Source organism: Gekko japonicus, unplaced genomic scaffold (assembly GCF_001447785.1).
Source record: "Gekko japonicus isolate JY-2015 unplaced genomic scaffold, Gekko_japonicus_V1.1 scaffold63, whole genome shotgun sequence".
NCBI classification, from domain to species: Eukaryota; Metazoa; Chordata; class Lepidosauria; order Squamata; family Gekkonidae; genus Gekko; species Gekko japonicus.
The window spans coordinates 1212500-1233235 of NW_015168654.1; the positions used below are offsets into that span (position 1 = coordinate 1212500).

The 20736-nt window shown below is 47.2% G+C and overlaps 1 protein-coding gene across 1 annotated transcript in view; it reads left to right on the top strand.

The window, feature by feature from the left end:
- The window catches only part of DTNB (dystrobrevin beta), a 197463-nt gene that overhangs the window by 161175 nt on the left and 15552 nt on the right, over window positions 1-20736 (top strand). The window contains exon 17 of the mRNA XM_015415139.1: window positions 18895-19054. Coding sequence (XP_015270625.1) covers window positions 18895-19054 — 160 coding nt within the window. The remainder of the gene's footprint in view (window positions 1-18894; window positions 19055-20736) is intronic.

The window sequence follows — 20736 nt, forward strand, 5'->3', positions numbered from 1 at the left end:
GGTCTTTTATTGGAAAATTGCAGGAGATTGCAAAGGACAGAGGCAAAATGGAAATGCATCAGTGTGTGAGGTTAAGGAAGTGGCATGGCCAGGCCGGAGCCTTGTCCTGGGAGAGGAAGCAACTGTTTAGGGCAGACAGCCCCTACTGTGAGATGAGGAAAGGCAGTAAGTCTCTGGGTTCCACGAAGGGTGGGGTAGCATAGCAGTTAGACCATCGGACTAGGATCTAGAGGACCCGCTCAGCCATGAAACTCACTGGGTGACTTTGGGCTTGTCACACCCTCTCAACCTTGTGAGGATAAAATAGGGGAGGGAAGGAACTATGTGTGCTTCCCTGAGTGTCTTGGAGGACAGACGGGATAAAAATGGGATGGATGGACAGATGGATCTGGCCCAAGGAGCTCTAGTATTTCAGTGGTGTGTCAACAGAAGGACCGCCTCCCAGAGGACCGTGCTCCATGGTTGGTTCCTAATTGAAATAGTTACCCCAGAGTAGCTTACGGCCTTATACATTCACACTGAAATTAGGGCACGTGTTGGGGAGGGGTTGGATCGGGCTGTGCCCCTTGGATTTGGCTGTGCCAGATATCTGTGGCTATCCCTGAAGCTCAAGGTAAGGTCAGAATGGCACTACCTCTGCAGATGCTCGTTCCTGTGCCTGTTTTGCGCTGGAGTGTGCTGCCCATGTGTGTGGGGGGAGAGCATTTGGAGGGGATGCTTGGGTGAGTGCACAAATGTGTTTCACCCTTTCCTGGCTGAGTCCCAGTGGTGGAATTTTTGTTGTTTGTTTTTCAACACATATATTGTACCTTTTCACCATCTAGTCTTCAGGTGGCTTGGAGGAGGGGTGGTAGGCAAGAAAGCAGATAATAAGGGGAAGGGTTTCAGCTCCCTCCTCGTGTCTGCCTAAGTTCCCATGCCAGTGCATCATCACTCCTACGTTAGCATGACCTAGCAAAGGCAAGATTGGGCAGCCTGTGTTTGCTGCCAGAGGGACCTAAGGAAGCAAGTGCCATGACCCAGAAAGGAAGAAGAGGAGGAAGGGGGGCAGGGGAGGACCAGTGGCCCCAACTAGTCTTTGCAAGAGGGCAGAAGCAGCTCCATAGTATAAGCTGAGCTGCTTGTCCCGTTGAATAGGAGATGGTCACTGCTTTCTTCTGAAGCATGACATCATTGACAGTGTCTAATGGGAAACCACAAAGAGCTGCCTGACTCGGCAGAGTAGCCGCTCATCCTGTTGAATCTCTCTCCTATCAGCCCAGTGACAGGTTGTAACCTGGGAGCTGAGGAACCAGAGTGCTAGTGCTCTATAGGATTCCCTCTTAGCCCTGGAAGGGTCAGTGGTCTGCGCCAATCAGCTTGCCGTCAGCCCTCGGTGGAATCAAGATCCCCCTCCCCCCATTAAAAATACGCCAGTCTGGTCACAGGCCTCAATTGGGGGAGCTGCTGTCAGGCTAATAATACTCTGCACAGTGGACCACCAATCTAGTTCACAATAAAGCAGCTTCCGATATGCAGGATCCTTTCTGGTACACACGCATCATCCCTTTATTGGGTTTCAAAAGCATGGATGCATGGCTGGCAAAACAGCCAAACACTGGTCTTAAACTACTCTTCCAGTTGAGAAGTTGTAGTTCTTCCAAGCTGGCCAACAGCGGGCCTGAGGAAAATACACATACAAGCAACTGACCCCACAGTCAGTCACGCTGCTCCTCGGACTAGAATTCTCACTGAGCATCCTCTGTTTGGGACCTCTCTTTCCTCTTTCTTGCACGGCTCCTATTGATTCCATCAGAGCTTCTTCTGTGTCCAGCTTCTTGGTGAAGCCCCGTGAGAATGAAATATCGCGGCAAGCTGATTTTATTTTTAGTGTGATGTCCAAGATGTGTTTTCTGTTCCGAAATTACTCGGAATGCCTTGGGAGCGAGCCAGCACGGCCCTCTAATGCATTTCAGTTCCCAGTGACACCCCCCCCACACTTCCCTGTCCTGCTCAGCGCGCCTCTGCATAGCCAGGCTCCCATGAATCTTGGCTAGGGAGAGGGGCATGTAGGGTTACAATAGGGCCTGGTTTTATTTTTGTAGCCATTTGAGCCATGGGATGATCTGCCTGCTGCTCTTCCATGCTGCAGCTGTGCCAGAATCCGGGTGGTAGGGAACCCAGATTATTTTTCCTGCTCTGCTCATGTAACAGCTGACTTTTTAAGGATACGGATGTATTCTTTTTTAAAATGTATGCTTTACTTTTCACTACTCCACACATGCACTCACCCAAGACTAGTCAAAATAAAATAAAAAGATAAAAGCCATATGGGCCTTAGAATCTGAACCACCACAGAATGGCGCGCGCACACACACACACACACACACCCAATCCCACACCAGCTAGGCAGTCTGAAAGGATATGAATGTTGACAGGATCAAGATAGTTGACCGGGGCTGACATTCCTTATCTGTGTTCCAGCACAGATTGCCAGTTAAGATTCAGTGCTTTGTTTCGAAGCTGAAACCAGGCCAGAAATCAGACTGAAAAGTGTCTGGATAATCCATTTCATCCGAGAGACTCTGGAGCTGAGCCCTTGCCCAAGAACAGACTATTAGAACTCAGCGTATTCACGGTAATGTTGGAGGCATTGAGGGATGATTTCTGAGAAGTGCTCGCACCATGGTCACAAGTGGCGCAGACGCATTCTCTCCCTCAGCGAGGCATGCCATGGCTCTGCTGTTCATATGGCTTAGTCAGTGGTTAGGTGCTGGGAGACCCAGGTTCAAATCCCCATTCCACCAAGGAAGCTTGCGAGGTGACCTTGGGCCAGTTTATACTCTCTCAGCCTAGCCTACCTCATGGGGATGTTGTGTGGATAAAATATTGGAGAGAACTAGGTAATCACTTTGGCCCGCATTGGGAAGAAACGTGGGGTATAAGTAAAGCAGTGAAGTAATAAAATAATAATAACATGGCCAGCCTCCTCTCTGGCACCTTCTGCAGCCAGGAAGGGAAAGCATTCAGCATGCTGGTTGTCCGCCTCACTCCTCTGAGGGCCAATCCAACTGAAAAGTATCCATCAGGATCGGACAAGCATCACCCTTTGTATCTAACGTGTTTGTCCTAAGTCAGAGCAGATGCAGGTGGTTTTATTTGCAGAGCATTTAGGGAATTGGGCACAGTGAGCTGTCAAGATCTCTCCCCCTCCCCATGTGCACAGTTTCTACTCACTCGAGTGGAAGCAGACCCCTAAACTTTTTTTTTTTTTTTTAAAGGCCTGCTGGATGACACTGAGCAGATGCAGTGGTGGCAGAGAAATAAGGGTGGGTTTTTTTAATCGCCTCTCTGGAAGAAGCCCTACAGTGGGCTGTAACCTGCAATCAGTTTCCTTCAGCCAGAGTCCTTTGCCCTGCCATTTTACTCCTTATCCCCACTTTGCTTTTGAAAGGGGGGAGTGTGCATTCCACAGGTGTCCAGCATCCACCGCCCACTCGCTTCTGTGGTTTCATTTTATTTTTGAGATTTTTATTCCACCCTCCCCAGAGCGGGCTCAGGGCAGATCACAAGAAGCGGAGTCCAAGACTCGTTACAATAAAATCACATTAAAATCAGTTAAGACAATAAACAATAAAAAGAGTTTCGTATCTGTTAGAGCCACAGGTGGAATCAAATGAGCCCTTTCAGCAGATTGGGAGCCAGAGCAAGGAAGCCAACTAAGATAGACCCACCGGCCGCCTCAACCAAAGGCCTGGTGGAACAGCTCCATTTTGCAGGCCCTGTAGATTGACAGAAGGTCCCGCAGGGCCCTGATCTCCAGTGGGAGCTGATTCCACCAGGGCAGAGAAAGCCCTGGCCAAGGCTAAGCGGATGTCCTTTGAGCCGGGGATAACTAGTAGATGTTGATCCTGTGAGCACAAGGCTCTTTGGGACACTTATGGGACAAGGCGGTCTTCAGATATGTTGGTCTCAGGCCACGCACCTTGAAATGAATCCGGTACTCAATTGGTAGCCAGTGCAAGTGGCCCTCGTTTGTCCCCCTACCTGGTACAACCACTGGGAGTGATGCTTCCGGAGCCATTTTGCTTTGAGTCCCCTACCCTTTTTTAACTGTATTTATTGTATTGTTACATGATGTTACCTGCCCTGAGCCCGCTAGCAGGATGGGTGGGCTATAAATGTAATAAATAAATAAGTACATAATACCTTGGTCTGATTCCCCACACGAGGGTATGTCCTGGCATTGAACTGGTCTGTGGCCAGCTAAGAAGTAGCCCTAGCCCAATAACTTTAGCCAGCACCAAACTGGTTCTCGACCCGGTGAATATGCTTGCAGAGAAATTCAGCAGATGTATCTTCCTTTGACCTTTTCACAAAACAGGTGCAAAAAAACAGTCTTGGAAAGATTTCCATTGGTCTGGAAGGAGTATGTGTTGATATTACATAAGAACATTTTTATAACTCTTGTAAAGCAGTGTAGAAATCTCATGTGATTTGTCTCTGTAGGGATCCTGCCGTGAGACGTTGATAATGTTTGAGCATTTTTTTTTGTAAGGAGGGTTTTCTTTTTCATTTTCTTTCCCTTAAACGTTTGCCCTGCCCTGCCTTCTGTAAACACAACATGGATGTCTGTTTCAGCATTTAGCTTTCAGAATGGGGCGAGGGACTCATTCTAATCTTACTGTGCCTGCCTGTAAGAGGCCCCCATGGCCCCCAGTCCCCATTGGGAGAGGGCACCACATGAACTCTTCTCTGGAATAAAAATCTTCAGAGCTTCAGTTTTTATTTTGAAAAGACTTGGTTGTGGAGGGATTTGGCTTCTGGCCTGAGGCTCCCCAACCCTCTCTGACCAGTGCTTTTCCTATTCCTTCTGTATTGACATTTTCTCCTAGATGCCCTGGCTCTCCTTTTGCATAGCTTTTTGTCGAGGACAGAATCTAGTGTTCCTTTGAAGGTTTTCTGTGCTGGCTTCTACTTGCTCCTCACCTAACATAATTCCAGATCTCCCTACTTTCATCTTTCTCCGTGGCTTTTAACTCTGCAGTTCTTCATTTGTCCTTGATTGCCAGATATAAACTTGAACTTTTTTGTTCCCTTTCTTGTAATACTATAACTTGCATTTTAAAAAACAAAACAAAACTTGAATTTTGATCTGCAGATACTGCATTTACTCAAATGCAAGATTAGGTTTTTGTGTCCAGGTATGTCGCACCCCCCCCCTCAAAAATCATCTTACATTTATATACAAGTTACTGCTGCATCCAATAATAATTTTGTGTGTGTGTATGGGTGGTGGTGGTGGAATAGTCTTCCATTCAGGGTTGTTTTCTTTTTGAGTAAATAATGTTAGAACTTGAAGTCGTTCAATGAAGTTAATGGGACGGTAGGTTTGAGTCTTGCTGGAAGTACATCACTCAGTGTGTAGTTAACTCATGAAATCCACTGTCACAGGATGTACTGTTGGCCACTATCTTGTTTCTTTAAAAGGGAACAAGACAAGTTCATGAAAAACAAGTGGGTCTCTCAACAGCTCTTAGCCATGATGATATGATAAAACCTCCCTGTTAAGAGAGAGTGCGCCTCTGAACACCATTTTCTGGTTTGGGGGAGGGTTGCAATAGAGGAAGGGTATTGCTTTCATTCCCTGTTTGTGAGCTTTCCAGAGGTATGTGGTTGGCCACCACATGAAACAGAATGCTGGACTAGATGGATCTTTTTTCCATTGGGCTTTTTCTGTTCTTAACTTTTTTTTTCTGTTTGTCTTCAGAATGTTGTTTGCCTGTGAGCTGGTTCCGTTCATCTGGGAAGGGGATGTGGCTCAGTGGACTATTAACTGCTCTGCACACAGACTGTATGTAGTTAGAAAATTTCAGCGCTGCCTCTCCTGGGAACCTTGCTGAAGAGGCTGATAAAATAAAGCAGCTTATAAAGTAAATCACAGTAAAGGCCTAAAACACCAGAAGGCCAGGTGCAAGTGTTTTCCACAGAGGAACAGGTTTGTGTACTTTCCCTGTTGCTGCTGTGGCTGCCAATGCACTGCAGCAGAAATGGGGCTTCCATGTGGCAGGTGTCCCTGCCCCAGTCCTCTGGCTGTGGCCATTCCCTGACCCCTGCACCACCGGGGCTTTTTCAGGGGTGGTTGTTTGTTTGTTTTTAAATCAGCAATTGAGTATTGTTATAACAATCTTTGTATCAGATTTTCTGAATTTTCAGCTTTCATTTTTAAAAAGTCTCTAGCTAGCCCCTTTTATTGTAGAGATATAAGGGGAAAGGCATAACTCCATAACAAAAGGGGCTAGCGAGAGATTTAATTTAAAACAAATGGAAGCTAGGGATCAAGAGAACCTGATACACAGATGGTTATAACATTAAAATGATATAACAATATTCAGTTGCCGTTTTGTTTAAAAAGCGCCCCTGTTGTGTGTAGGGGGTGTGTGGCTGCTGTGGGAGTAGGGGCAGGGGGAGTGGTTGCTGTATGGGCAGAAATGGGAAAATCCAAACTTTCACATCCACACAGGAGCAAGCCAGGTTTTGCTGGGGTTTTCCCAAAAACTTCACAGTAAGGAGGTTTGAGAAAGTTCAAAGAAAAGCCACAGATAACTTAGGAAGTGCATGAAAACGTATACACCATGTTTTCTGAAGGCACCTGTTGTGAATTTCTCAAAACTTCATTATATTTTTTACAGGGTGGGGTTGTCAAGTGAGTCTACCTATCGCTGTTCATCTGGCCTCCACCCTTTGACCTGTCCAAGGGTGAGAAGCCTTGCTGTAGCTATGCTACTACAGCCAGCAAAATCCTTGCTTTGGGAGCAGGTTTTACTTGCTACCATGACTCATAACTCACTGCAATCACAAAAGGAGGGGACAGTATCCTTTATGCCAGACCTACAAAAGGTTTAATTGACCAGTCTCTTTGAATGTAGCCTCCTCCACCTGCTTTGGGGATTCTCACCTGCTCCCTCTTAAGTAAGAGGCAGATTGGAAGTGGAGGGAGTTGTGAAACACCCCAAACCCCAGATCACTGGGATGGATTAAGGTGAACCACCATTTGGAACAGAAGAAGACCTGAAATCAGTGGGAAGCTCTCTCCTGAATTACAGTGCCATTTGGCTGCATCCCTCCTCTCCCAGTATGTTCCTTTGTGGGAGCTGCACTCTGTGGACAGAGGCCTGTTGAAAGGTGCCATCACGCAGGCTGCTAAGAGAGCTGCTGCCAGCTCCCCAGCCTTTTCCATAGTGTTTTCCTCCCTCAGGGGCTGCGGTGGCTCAGTGGTTAAGACGCTGAACTGCGGACCGGAAGGTCAGTAGCTCAGCAGTTCAAGACCCGAGTGCCGCATGACAGAGTGAACTCCCGTCTCTGGTCCCAGCTCCTGCCAACCTAGCAGTTCAAAAGCAAGAAATTGCAAGTAGATAAATAGGTACCGCTTCGGTGGGAAGGTAATGGCATTCTATGTGCCTCGGCGTCTAGTCATGCCGGCCATATGACCACGGTAACATCTTTGGACAGTGCTGGCTCTTTGGCTAGGAAATGGAGATGAGCACCGCACCATAGAGTCGGATTCGACTGGCTTTCAAGCAAGGGAAACCTTTACCTCCCTCCCTCATGGAATGGCCTTCTCGAACCCATCAGGGAGGCCCCTGTTTTGTTCCTTTTCCAGAGGCTTTGCAAGACTGAATCAGTTAGATGGGCTTTTTAAACAAAGGAATGGGTGCTCTAACTGGTTTGTTGAGTTGGAGTTTAGGGCTGGTTTTATCATCTGTGCTGTATGACAAAGGAAGGTTGTCTTTCTGTTTCTGGGGTTTTTTTTCCTTTTAATTACTTTTAGTTCACATTGGGGTGCATCCAACCATGAAGTTCCTCCAGCTGAACAGCATTTCTGTTTGCGGAAGAGCAGGCGGTAGTTCCACACACCCTCACCCAGGAGACACCTACTTTGCCTCTTGTGCTATTCCTGAGAGTCTGCTGACCCCCCAAGAACAAAATAGGAAGGGTGGCTCAGTGGAGGGGGGCAAACAGGAAGGCCTGTTCTCCTAAGTGCACGAATGGTTGGATACACCCCACCGTGACCTCTCTCCAAAGTAGATAAAGATGGAGGTTTCAGTCTGGAAATGCCCTCCCCCTAGAAAGCCACCCTACTCAGGATTTCCAGCCCCCCCCCCCCCCCCCCCCAGCCACCAGCAGGGGATAGTGGGGGTTGGCTCGCCAGATCCAAGTTGGGAAGCTCCTGGAGATTTGGAGATGGAGCCTGGGGAGGACAGGGACCTCAGTCCCACCTGGAGGCTGGCATCCCTAAACCTACTGGGAAACAAAATGAAGCAGACACCCATTAAGAGCAGGAGAGTATGTGACAGATGTGGGCATGCTCCAGCAAGAAGTTCTCTTGTGATATGCCCCATTGAAATGAATGAGAGCAGGAAAACTGCCCCATGTTAATTGGTGCCATTTGGATTTTTGGGAGCCAAAATGCCCTGGGACCAATCCTGATTCCCACTTAAGTGGCAAATGGAATGGAAAGTACAGAAACACAGAGACTCTTACCATCATTCTTACCTGTTAAGAACACAAACACTCTCCATCTGGACTGTAGCTCTCCAGCTTTTCCTCTGGTGTTATGGGAAGTGCTGTGTAGTAATGGAATTTCTTTTTCAACTTCCAAGTGATGGTGGAGGGATAGAGTTTATTTGGCCTCCAGTCAGGAGCTGAAGTCACGCATTGGCCTTGAGGCTGCAGAACGTTTTAAAAACTTTTTTTTAAAATAGCCAAGTTGTCCATAAAATAGAATCCCATCAATCTAAAGTAAAACAAGTCCCAGTTTAGCATCCTGTGGAGTTTCTCCCCCACATTGCTGCCACCATGCTGCCTCACTGCAAACACACTGATGTTCACCTTTCCACCAGACTTCAGACCCTCCTAGTGGTACCCTATCGGGAACTGCTGCTTTTAGCCAAGTCTGCCTGTGTTTCTTTACCCCTCCAGAAGCACTACTCTTCCTGTACTCATCCAACAGTGGAATTAAATCTGGTTTTTTGTGCCACTTAATATAGTTGGTTAGAGGGGGAACTGTAAGGGGGGGGGAGCACAAGGCTGCTCAAAATGGAGAAACAACCAAACTACTTGGAAGCCCCAGGGTGTGGATGGAAGGCTCAGCATAACAGCAAACTTGCTGAAACTAAGCCAGTCCAGGGTCTGGTCAGCACCTGAATGGGAAACCTCCTGGGTCCATGATGGAAGAAAGGCGAGATATATAAATTGAATGAAGATGTAATAAATGCATGCCATTGTAACATAAGCTGTAGTTTGGTCTTCCAAGACTCGGTGGAAAAGGCAATTATGATAGGAAACGTTGAAGGCAGTAAGAAACGAGGAAGACCCAGCATGAGACAGATAGACTCAAGGCTGTTAATGATAGAACCTTTTGGAGGTCATTAATTTGGAGGGTTGCCGTAAGTTGGAAGTGACTTGATGGCATGGAACACATGTAGAGTTTGGTCCTCTGTGTTGACACCGTGCCTGTTGATCCTGATTAGTATCTGGGACTACAGCTTGGACCCAACTTGGACTTAGTCGGCTGGTTTTACATCCAGGTCTTCATCTTTCATGGAATACTTAGGATACCGAGATGTGTCATTCTCTCCCCCATCTTCCAGTTCTCCACCTGCCAGGATTTCTGTCTATCTGCCTTTTTGTCTCTCACCTGACTTCCTTAGTCTTGAGGTCGGCTGACCAGTACACCTGAAACAGGTTGCCTAGAGTCCTGTTCTTGGCTTGGTTGCTGAGGTTTCTATTTTTCAATGGCTTTGGATTTATCTCGTGCATTTTTGGGTAATTGGCTCTGTTCTATGGCTCTGGAGTCATGCCCCAGTGCAGAGTTACTCCCAGGTATCTTCTCCCACAGTTTTGCAACTGAACGTAGCTTGGGCTCACAAAGGATCTGAGGCAAGCATGGTATCGGTATGTGTTGGTTTGTGTGTGTGTGTGTGCTATGCAAACAGTTAATAACATAGCTGCACCTGGCCACACACTAACATGTGTGAGTGAAGGTCATCTTCTCCTGCTAGCAACATTAGAGAACTTAGAGGTGTCCAAACAGGTGCCTCCGTTGGTTTTCTCATTTGAAGGCTTTGAATTGCAATGAATTGCCATTAGAGGGGAAGCTGTGAGAATTGCGGCTTGCAGAAAAGAGGCATGAAAGCCATAGGAGCCAGCTTCTCTCCATTGTGTTCCTGCTTCTTGCCAAAGAAGCCCCAAGAGGGTCCTTGTTGTTTTGCTTGATCTTTTCCCCCAGGTAGGGCTGGGACCTGTAGGGAGAGCTGGTGCAATGGCTGGTAGTGTTTCATTTCAGAATCTGCAGTGTCACTGACATCTTTCTGGGAAAGCATACCAGTGTGGTGTAGAGCATTGGGCTAGGACAGTGACCTTTTAGAGACCGAGTGCCCAAACTGCAACCCAAAACCCACTTATTTATCACAAAGTGCCAACACGGCAATTTAACCTGAATACTGAGGCAAAATCAACATTTGAACCAAGAACCCACCACCATCAGTAGCGTGTGAAGCAGGGCAGCCTATTCTCCTAGGGTTGCCAACCTCCAGGTGGTGGCTGGAGATCTCCTAGGATTACAACTGATCTCCTGGTGACAGGTTTATTTATTTATTTATATTTATTTATTTTGGGATTTATATCCCGCCCTACCCAGTGGCTCAGGGCGGCTAACAAACGGCAATGCCGGGTTTAAAATTTTAAAACAGTAAAACAGTAAAACAATGTTAACATACATGATAAAATTCGGTGCTCCAATAGTCTACATAGGAATGACCAAGATGCGCAACATCCCACATAGGTGGCCAGTTTTCTTAATAGCATGAGCGCCAGGAGTAATATTTCCCCAGTTCAGTCGGGCGACATCTAAACCCCCCAATAATGAGGTAGATGGATGATGGAATCTCGGTGGTGGAATAGTGGCAGTGGCTCCTACTCAAAGGCCTGGCGGAAGAGCTCCGTCTTACAGGCCCTGCGGAACTGTACAAGGTCCCGCAGGGCCCGGATCTCCTCCGGGAGCTCATTCCACCAGGTAGGAGCCGCCACCGAAAATGCCCTAGCTTTGGTGTGGGCAAACTTCACGGCTCGGGGGCCTGGAACGTCCAGGCAGTGGAAATTCCCCGATTGTAGTGCTCTTAAGGAAACATACGGGAAGAGGCGGTCCCTTAGGTAGGCCGGATCAGTTCACCTGGAGAAAATGGCTGCTTTGAACAATAGACTGTATGGCATTATACCCCACTGAAATCCCTCCCCTCCCAAACCCGACCACCCTCAGGCTCCACCACCAAAATCTCCAGGTATTTGTCATCCCAGAGCTGGTAACCCTATATTCTCCCCACACTAAGTGTTCTCCTGAATGGGTGAGAACCAGAGCAGAGGGGTTGTGGACTGAAGGGGAATATTCCTGGCAGAGATTTCTAAAATCAAACATGATCCCCCTGTCTGGGTTGCCAACTCCAGGTTGCAAAGTACCTGCAGATTTAGGGAGAGGGGATCCTGTGTAGTGCAGAAAACCTCAGCGGGGTATTAAAAAAAACTTCCACGGCACATCCTAGGATGCCACCCCGTTAAAGGGCCAGCAGCAGTACGTTTCCCACGCCAGGCTGCTGGCGCAGACAGAACCACCCCAGCGCCTCGCCTTGCCGGCCTCTCCCTTACATGAACCCAGTGCCGCCAGTCACCAGGATCCGCTTCCCGAAGCCCGGCAGCAGCGCCTCAGCTCCTAAGGGGCCGCCAGACATCGTCTGCAAGACGGCGGTGCCTTCCCCTCCCGCGTATCACTTCCAAGGCAGCTGCCACTGCCTACTTCTGCCCTGAGCCCAGCCTGCCTGCTTGCCAGCCACTCCCACCCACCTCCGAAGCAACTCTGTGCTGGGGCGACGGCTTGCGTGCCCACAGAGAGGGCTCTGAGTGCCGCCTCTGGCACCCGTGCCATAGGTTCGCCACCACTGGGCTAGGATCTGGGCAACCCAGGTTCAGATCCCCACTCTGAAGGAAACAACAACAAGGACCCAGCAACCCTAGAGAGTAGAACAATACAAAAAAGTTGCCGAACAAGTTCAATATACTTATGCAAAATATTAGTAATTTAATACATATTATTTTAGCTGTTCGTTAACAAATTTGTTATCAGAAAATTCTAATATCAGTTGGGAGCTGTGTTCAGCCACTTGTGAATTGACTTTGTGAACAGAAAGAATGACTACAAACTGAGATGTGACAAAGACTTTGGTCGAAACGAACAGCTAAAATCTCGAGCAAGTTCGTCTTGTTGGGACTTCGGTCTCTGGATGTGCAGCTACTGAAACAAAAATAATATGTATTAAATTACTAATATTTTGCATAAGTATATTGAACTTGTTCGGCAACTTTTTTGTATTGTTCAGATCCCCACTCTGCCATGAAGCTGACTGGATGACCCTGGTCCAGTCACACACTCTCAGCCTCACCTCCCTTACAAGGAGAGGAGAACAGCACGTGTTCCCCTGAGCTCCTTGGAGGAAGGCTAGGATAAAAATGAACTAAATTGCTGCTTTTGTGGGAGATAATGCATTTCTTCCTTACCGAAGAACATGGTTTCTCCAGGGGGGGGGGGGGGGCATGTTGGAAAAGGAAGCATGTGGGTGTGGATAAGAAGCTTTCTTTTAAGGAGTGTCAGAATCCTGCTCTGGGATTGTCAAAACACTGTTTTTCCCTGTGTTCAGTGAAACTAACTTCAATTACTATATTTCATATATTACCTTTGTGTGTGCACAATTCTCTCTGTGTGTGGGGGGGGGGGGGGCAGGTGTCTCCTGCAAAGGATTTGAATGCCAGAATCCAGCATGGGTTTTTTTAAAAAAATCTATTTGGGGGAGGGGACCTATCTAAAAGTATGCAGGCTTTAAAATATAATTCCTCTGCCTATTGATGGATCATTTGACGCTCAATCATATGAACTGAACACCAGCTTTAGATAATATTCGTACCTGCTTTCTGTTGGTGCTAAGATCTTAGCCTCCATCTAATGATCTTGCATTGATGTCCCAGAATAAAACTACAGGAGCAAGGCTGGGACATTTGTCATAACTGGAGGGCTTCGAGTGTGAGGATTCCCTTCCTTTGCAATACAGAACCACACAGCCAGATAGAGCTTTTCTCTTACACCTCCACATTTCAAGGCAGTAAGCCTCTGAATACCAGAGCCAGGAGGCAGTATCAGGGGAAGGCCTTGGCCTCTATGCCTTGTTGTTGGCCCTCATTAGTAATGGGTTGGCCATAGTGTGAGGCAGGATGCTGAACTTGATGGACTACTGGTCTGATCCAGCAAGGCTCTTCTTATGTTCTTAACACTACGCACCAGAAGAGTCCTTGGTGTAGTTCTTTCCTGTGACAGTAACAGTCTTTATGGAAACTTGAGCAATTCCACATGGATCTTCTGGCATTTCTGGAGTGGCCCAGAGAGAAGCCCCTGTTGCTGTGGGAATAGACACTGCCCATTGCCTGCTTCGTCTTGTGAACACAACACACTGCAGCAGCTGAAGTGAATTCAGGAATTGCCTTCACAATTCTAATCACAGGATGACAAACTATCTGTCTGTTACTGGATGGCCAGGACCCCTAGCTTCAGATCATGAAACAGTAAATACAAATCTGCTGCAACAGACTAGAGGAGACTAAGCCGCTGACTTACAGTGATGGCCACTTAAACTCTCAGGTGTTATTCAGCCAGCCAACCGGGGATGATGGACATTGACCTGACTTGACCCAAAGATTTCCCTCCATACAAAGCACTGCAGAACACCTGGAATGGCATATTCTTTACCCCAAAGTACCGTCTCTTTTTGTGTGGTCATTAGCTTGAGTGACTTGGGATGGAGCTAGATTCAATCATCAACTCATTGATGAGCAAAAGAAGTGTGGATGGTTCAGATCTGCACCCGACTAGCAGGAAAGCAGCAGAGAAAGGGTCAGTGGTGGAATTGCATGGAAAGTGCAAAGGTTAAAATTCAGTTTGTTGGTAAATTGTATGCTGCTTCTCCATTTGTTGTTGTTGTTGTTCAGTCGCACAGTCGAGACCAACTCTTTGCGACCCCAAGGACCAGAGCACGCCAGGCCTTCCTGTCTTCCACTGTCCTCTGAAGTTGGCTCAATTTCATGTTCGTTGCATCTATGACACTGTCTAACCATCTCATCCTTTGCCGTCCCCGTCTTCTTTGACCTTCAGTCTTTCCCAGCATCAGGGTCTTCTCCAGTGAGTGCTCCCTTCTCATTTGGTGGCCAAAGTATTTGAGCTTCAGTTTCATTATCTGGCCTTCCAGGGAACAGTCAGGGTTGATTACTGTTAGGATTGACTGATTTGATCTTCTTGCAGTCCAAGGGACTCTCAAGAGTCTTCTCCAGCACCATAGTTCAAAAGAATCTATTCTTTGGCACTCAGCCTTCCTTATAGTCCAGCTCTCACAGCCATACATGACTACTGGGAATACCATTGCTTTGACCATGCGGACTTTTGTTGGTAGTGATGTCTCTACTTTTTATCATGCTGTTTAGGTTCGCCATCGCTTTCCTCCCAAGGAGCAGGCGTCTTTTAATTTCATGGCTGCTGTCACTGTCTGCGGTGATCTGGGATCCCAGGAACGTGAAGTCTGTCACTACTTCCACGACTTCCCCTTCTATTTGCCAAGGAGTGATGGGGCCGGATGCCATGATCTTAGTTGTTGTTTTTTTTATGTTGAGCTTCAAGCCCACTTCTCCATACATAAACACAAATCCTGGATTAAAATGCATTTTCAGGTCATAGCACCCTTAAAGCAAGATAAATGCCTCTATAGCTTCAAGTCTAAAGGACATTAAAACACAGTTATGTCACAAAACTAAAAGGCCCCTGAAAAAAAATAAGTCTTGCACTGCATCCTAAAAGTGAGCAAAGAGAAGAGAGCCTTGTTGACCCACCGGAAGCTTTTTCCTGAAGAGTCAGAGCAGACAGAAAACGTGCTCTGTCTAATCAAAGATGTCTGTACCTGTCGAGTGAGAGGCTGTGAGAGGAGAAGCTGTTCTGGGGACGTAAGCAGGTGTTGGGGGTTATGCAGGAGAGAGTGTGTGGCTCTCAGGTTGTAAAGAACCTGGGTCTTCTCTGGCAAATATCACTCTGCTCCCCTTGGGTCTAGCTGTCTTGGTACAGCCCTCGCCATCCCTCAAGTGAAGCTGTGTAAAAGCTGACTTCATTTCACCTCCATGGGTATTGCCGGATTCCTTCTGCTCCAGTGACGGCATGGTTTCCATAGCAGCGGGGGGGGGGGGGGGCCTGCTTCTAAAAAAAAAGGAAGGAAGGAAGAAAAGGATAAAGGCCAGACGAAATGGCACAAACTGAATAAGGGAGGATGTGCAGGGGCTGTAAATTTTTAATGGGGTAATTATGGTATTAGTCATGAGTGTTCTGCCCCAGACAGCCACAAGCACGTAGGAGAACACATAGACACAAATAAGCTGAAGTGTCCTCACATAGCCAAGTAAGGGCGGGTCCGTGATGCAAAAGGGAGGTCTGCTGTTCTCTTAGTGCTGCTGTCTTAGTGCTGGCCACTTTCCAGTGATGGTGAGATTTCCAGTAGATGGGCAGTGGAAGTGGCTGAGTCCAGATGTGCAAGGCCCCACAGGGCTTGGTCCCCTTCCTTCCCCCATCTCACCTCCAGGTGTTTTAACAGAATTTCCTTTGAAAGGTAGCTACTTGGCAGGTGGACGGGCTATGGGCGTTTATGTATAAAAACATCAGTTTGCTCTTTCATATTTTTTGTTTAGTTTTCGTGCGCACACCCACTGTTAGACGGCACATGGCTTCTGTCAGGGCTTACATCCAGGGGTGGTGCAGCTGATGTGCAGAATACGTAACGGTGCTGGTCCAGGTTGTTGGTCCAGTTAGCCTGTTTTTACTGCCAGTAGCTCTCCTCCAGTATCTCGGGCAGAAAAGGGGCCTTTCCCAGCCCTGCTACCTGAGATCCTTCAAGGGGAGATGCTGAGGCTAAACTTGGGGCCTTACAGGCAATTGTCTACCACTTGAGCCGACATGTGTAACTGATCTCTTGCAATCTGCATTATGCTGAGCACATGTCCGGCTCCACCATCTTGGTCTGTTTCTGTACCCTGGTAGGCACAGTGTTGTCAAACACAAACTGTTTCTGGGTAAAATAGTATCATTTCCACTTTTTGAGACTAGTGTGGGGAATCCAAGTGCAGCCAAAGCCTTTCTGTGTTCTCAGGTCTAAAGCATTTTTTGCTTATGCAAACTCAGTCCACGTTCCAGCCTTTCTCCTATGTGTCATTGCACCCTCTTTGTAATGCTGCTGAAGATTTCCTTCCCTAGAATCTGTTCAGGTGTGATGAGAACCCCAGGGAATGCCTTGTAAAATTCCACTTAGGCATCATTTAATGCCAATTGTACACATGTTAGGCCTTTGGGAGACGGTATAAATTTCTGCTAGGAGAACTCCTTGCACACTGAAAGGTATAGCAATTAAAATGTTTTGTTGGAAGATACTTGTGGTGCCCCAGAGGAAACACTCTAAATGTCTGTGATACCCTAAAATGCACACCCGTTAAGTATCTGAAAGCAGACGAATTCCTGCAGCATTAAACTCCACTTTTCAGCCACCATTGAGCAGTGTGGGTCAATCAGGAATATTTTATTCTGGGGAGATGTGATAACTGGATTGCAGTGTGTGTATGGGGGGGGGGGAACAGTACCCAACTTTGTGCCAGTGGGAAGTTTGCTAGTGCCGATGTGATCCGATCCCCAAGAAACAGCTCCTGATGTCTTAAAAGAGGTGATGAGTCCCCTCTTGTTGGCAGAGCACTGATTCACGCAGCCATTTCAGCAGGGCAGTGACTTTGTGCTGAATTCAGTAATACTGTGACTTCTTCAGCATGGCCTTCACTCCTGGTGAACCACTGAAACTCCTGCACCACAAATCTAGTGCACACTGATGGTTTATTCTGGATAATCCGCCTTGAGTCCCAATGAGAAAGGTGAATGATAAATAATGTGAATAAATAAATAAATTAAAAAGAAAAAAAATGGGCATCTCAAAATGGTGATATGAAGTAATCTAGAGCTCTCGAGCTACACGATGGGATAACCTGGAATCCTTAATTGCTCAAAACTGAATCTCAGCCTCACAGAATCTTGGGATGGGTTTAGAAGCTGGTATGTAAACCCCATATGCCATTTTGGACTCTTTTGTCCTTGTTAAATGGCTCCTCCCAGGCCTCAAGGGTCAACCACTTTCATATTTCTATGCACCGTCACATACTGGGGGCTGCATTCCCTAATCAGCGGTACTCACTCCTTGGCTCATGGAGAGCCAGACTTGTATTTGCTATTAGTCAAAAGAGCTACAGACTACTGTGCGCTAGCATAAGATATTACAGGGCTCTACTGGTAGCAGGAGCTCCTTTGCATATTAGGCCACACACCCCTAGTGTGGCCAATCCTCCAAGAGCTTACAGTAGGCCCAGTAAGAAGAGCTCTGCTACCAGTAGAGCCCTGGATAATTATTAAATTATATCAGTATATTTAGTACCTCTGAGCATGAAGGGTTGTCTCTCCTCGCCACTGTCAAAAATTTAGCCAGCCCTGGTGTATCTGGCATGAGGGGAAGGGCTTCCCTCTCTTCCCTCTTCAGCATGAGGCACAGCAGCCTAAGGAGGGTGAGATTGCCAGGGTGTCCCGAGGAGAGCAAGCTGGCTGTGGGAAAGTGGGCGTAAAATCACCACCACCCCTCTATGACCAGCTTGCTCTTTTCCCAGGTGGCTGCCCATTAGCGGTGGTTTTACTCTCCGTTCTCTGTGGCCAGCTTGGTTTCCTCTGAACAGCCCAGGAGCTGGTATGAGAGTGTGGAGGGTGCAGGGAAGGGTCGGAGGTTGTTGAAGAGGATTGGCTCTTTATTTCCATCCCTGGAAGCATTGGCTCTTTACTTTCCTTTGGCTCAGGAAGGCTGGCATCTTATCCGTCCTCCAATCCCTCTGGCGTTTCAAGGTGGGGACCACCTGCCAACTCCAAACTCTACTGAGCAATGGTCTTGCCCATTTTCCTGGAATGTGTGGTGGATGCTACACTGAGGAACAGAGCCCAGAAGAGCCACAGATCAAACAGTCACAGATTCAAGGCTCAGAGTCAAGGTTTTGGTGCTTACCTTTAAAGCCCTTAACGGTCAGGGACCTATGTATCTTCGGGACCGCCTCCCCCGATATGTCCCCCGAAGGGCTTTGAGATCAGCAGACAAGAATCTCCTGGTGATTCCCAGCCCTAAAGATATCCGTCTGGCCTTGACCAGGGACAGGGCTTTCTCAGCCTTGGCCCCAGCCTGGTGGAACTCTCTGCTGAATGACATCCGTACCCTGTCTGATCTATTAAAGTTCCGCAGGGCATGCAAGGCAGAGATGTTCTGCCAGGCCTTCAGCTGAGGCCAGCGACTGTTCCCTTACATCTGCCGGGCACCCTCCCCCCCCCCCATGAAAATCTGAATGCTAGATATGTCATCTCTCTTAAAGTGTTTTAAATATCTATGTTGAATGTTTTAATACTGAATTCTGTAGTTTTAACTGGTTTTTAAATTGTATTGGATTTTATGCTGTTGTAAACTGCCCTCAGCCCCGCAAGATGGGGAAGGGCAGTTAAGAAGTCGAAAAAATATATATAAATAAATGAATGTGGCTCCCACAGCTATCCCTGCCTTAGCCAGTACTTAAGGGAGTCAATTTCTTGTTAGAGGCAATTTTGCCTAAGGATTTTGTCAGTCAGATTAAAGCATCTATGGGGTTGCCATTTTGCTTATTTGGAAGAGCTGTTTGCGAAGGGAAAGTGTCAACTGAACCAAGCTGTGTGTCTTATTCTAGGCCCAGGCAGCAAGTTCTCCACACACCTCCCCTACCCATGGAGCTGGCCGGTCAATGCCCATGCCAGTCAGGTCAACATCTGCGGGCTCCACCCCAACTCACGTACCCCAAGATTCGCTTGCCGGTGTCGGTGGAGATGTTCAGGAAGCATTTGCACAAGGCAAGTAAATTGTCGTATGAGATAATTTATGTACTGACTGTTTCTTGAGAGCATCTTCCCCTAGCAGTACCCTACTGCTTATAGCTTGTTTGCTGTAATGTTTCTGAATGTTCTGTTGAGCGAGAGAATGGTAGAATAGAGGTAATCAGTGTTGCTGTTGTGTGATCTGTTTGGATTTAAATGTAGCACAGGAATTTCATGGAGGAAGGGGGAAGAGTGCGAGAGATGTGAATTTAACGCACACACAAACATCATGGGTGTCAAATCAGATGCAGACAACATGGCAGGTGACTTCATTGCACAAAACTTCATCTGAGGACAGACTGATTCAGGCTGCTGGTTCTGCCCTTGCTGAAACAAAAAGAAGGTTGTCCTACATGAACTGTAACCGAAAGCATTGGTACAGTCCATTTTTATGATATACGAGGACCTGATGCACAGGATTGTTTTCAAAAAGGAGTGTTATGAAAACATTTGTATGAAAAAAGCTGGTTAATTGGATATCCTAACACATAACTGATCAAACTGGAGGTCCACACAACCTCGAGGAAGACAGAACAGTTGATGGGTCTTCATCAGGAGCCAACTTAAAATGAGCCTTAGCAGTCTATTTATTTTGTATTTCCTTTTGTCTGTCCTGAATCTAATGCCCATCAGCCTCACTGGATGTTCTAGTATTTGTGGAGGGTTTTTTTCTTTGTTAACTTTCCATCCTGTGCATAATTTTATAAACCTCTATCAACCCCCCCCCCAGGTTGTCGCTCTTCTAAACTGAAAAGTCCCAGACTCTTCAGCCTTTCCTCATAGGGAAGGTGCTCCAACCCCCTAATTATCTTGGTTGCCCTTTTCTGTACTTTTGCCACCTCCGTGATGTCCTTTCTGAGATAGGGTGACCAGAACTGTACATAGTATTCCAAATGAGGCTACGTATCCCATAGACAGACAAAAGAAAATACTTCTTTACACAGAGAGTGATTAAAATGTGGAATTTGCTGCCAGAGGACATAGTGATGGCCACAGGAATAAACAGCTTTAAAAGTTGTTGTTGTTCAGTCGCACAGTCGAGTCCGACTCTTTGCGACCCCATGGACCAGATCCCACCAGGCCCTCCTGTCTTCCGCCGTCCTCTGAAGTTGGCTCAGTTTCATGTTCGTTGCATCTATGACACTGTCCAACCATCTCATCCTTTGTCTTCTTTGACCTTCAATCTTTCCCAGCATCAGGGTCTTCTCCAGTGAGTGCTCCCTTCTCATTTGGTGGCCAAAGTATTTGAGCTTCAGCTTCATTATCTGGCCTTCCAGGGAACAGTCGGGGTTGATTACTTTTAGGATTGACTGATTTGATCTTCTTGCAGTCCAAGGGACTCTCAAGAGTCTTCTCCAGCACCATAGTTCAAAAGAATCTATTCTTCTTTAAAAGCAGATTAGATAGATTCATGGAGGATAGGTCAATCAGTGGCCATGGAGGCTGAGGGGAACCTCCACATTCAGAGCCCCTAAACCTCTGAATCCCAGAGCCAGGAGGCAAAATCAGGGGAAGGCCTCGGCTTCTATGCCCTGTTGTTGGCCCTCCAGTTGGCCACTGTGTGAGACAGGATGCTGGACTAGGTGGACCCCTGGTCTGATCCAGCAGGACTCTTCTTATGTACTTAAGTGTTTTTGCATGCAAGGACTGGATGACTG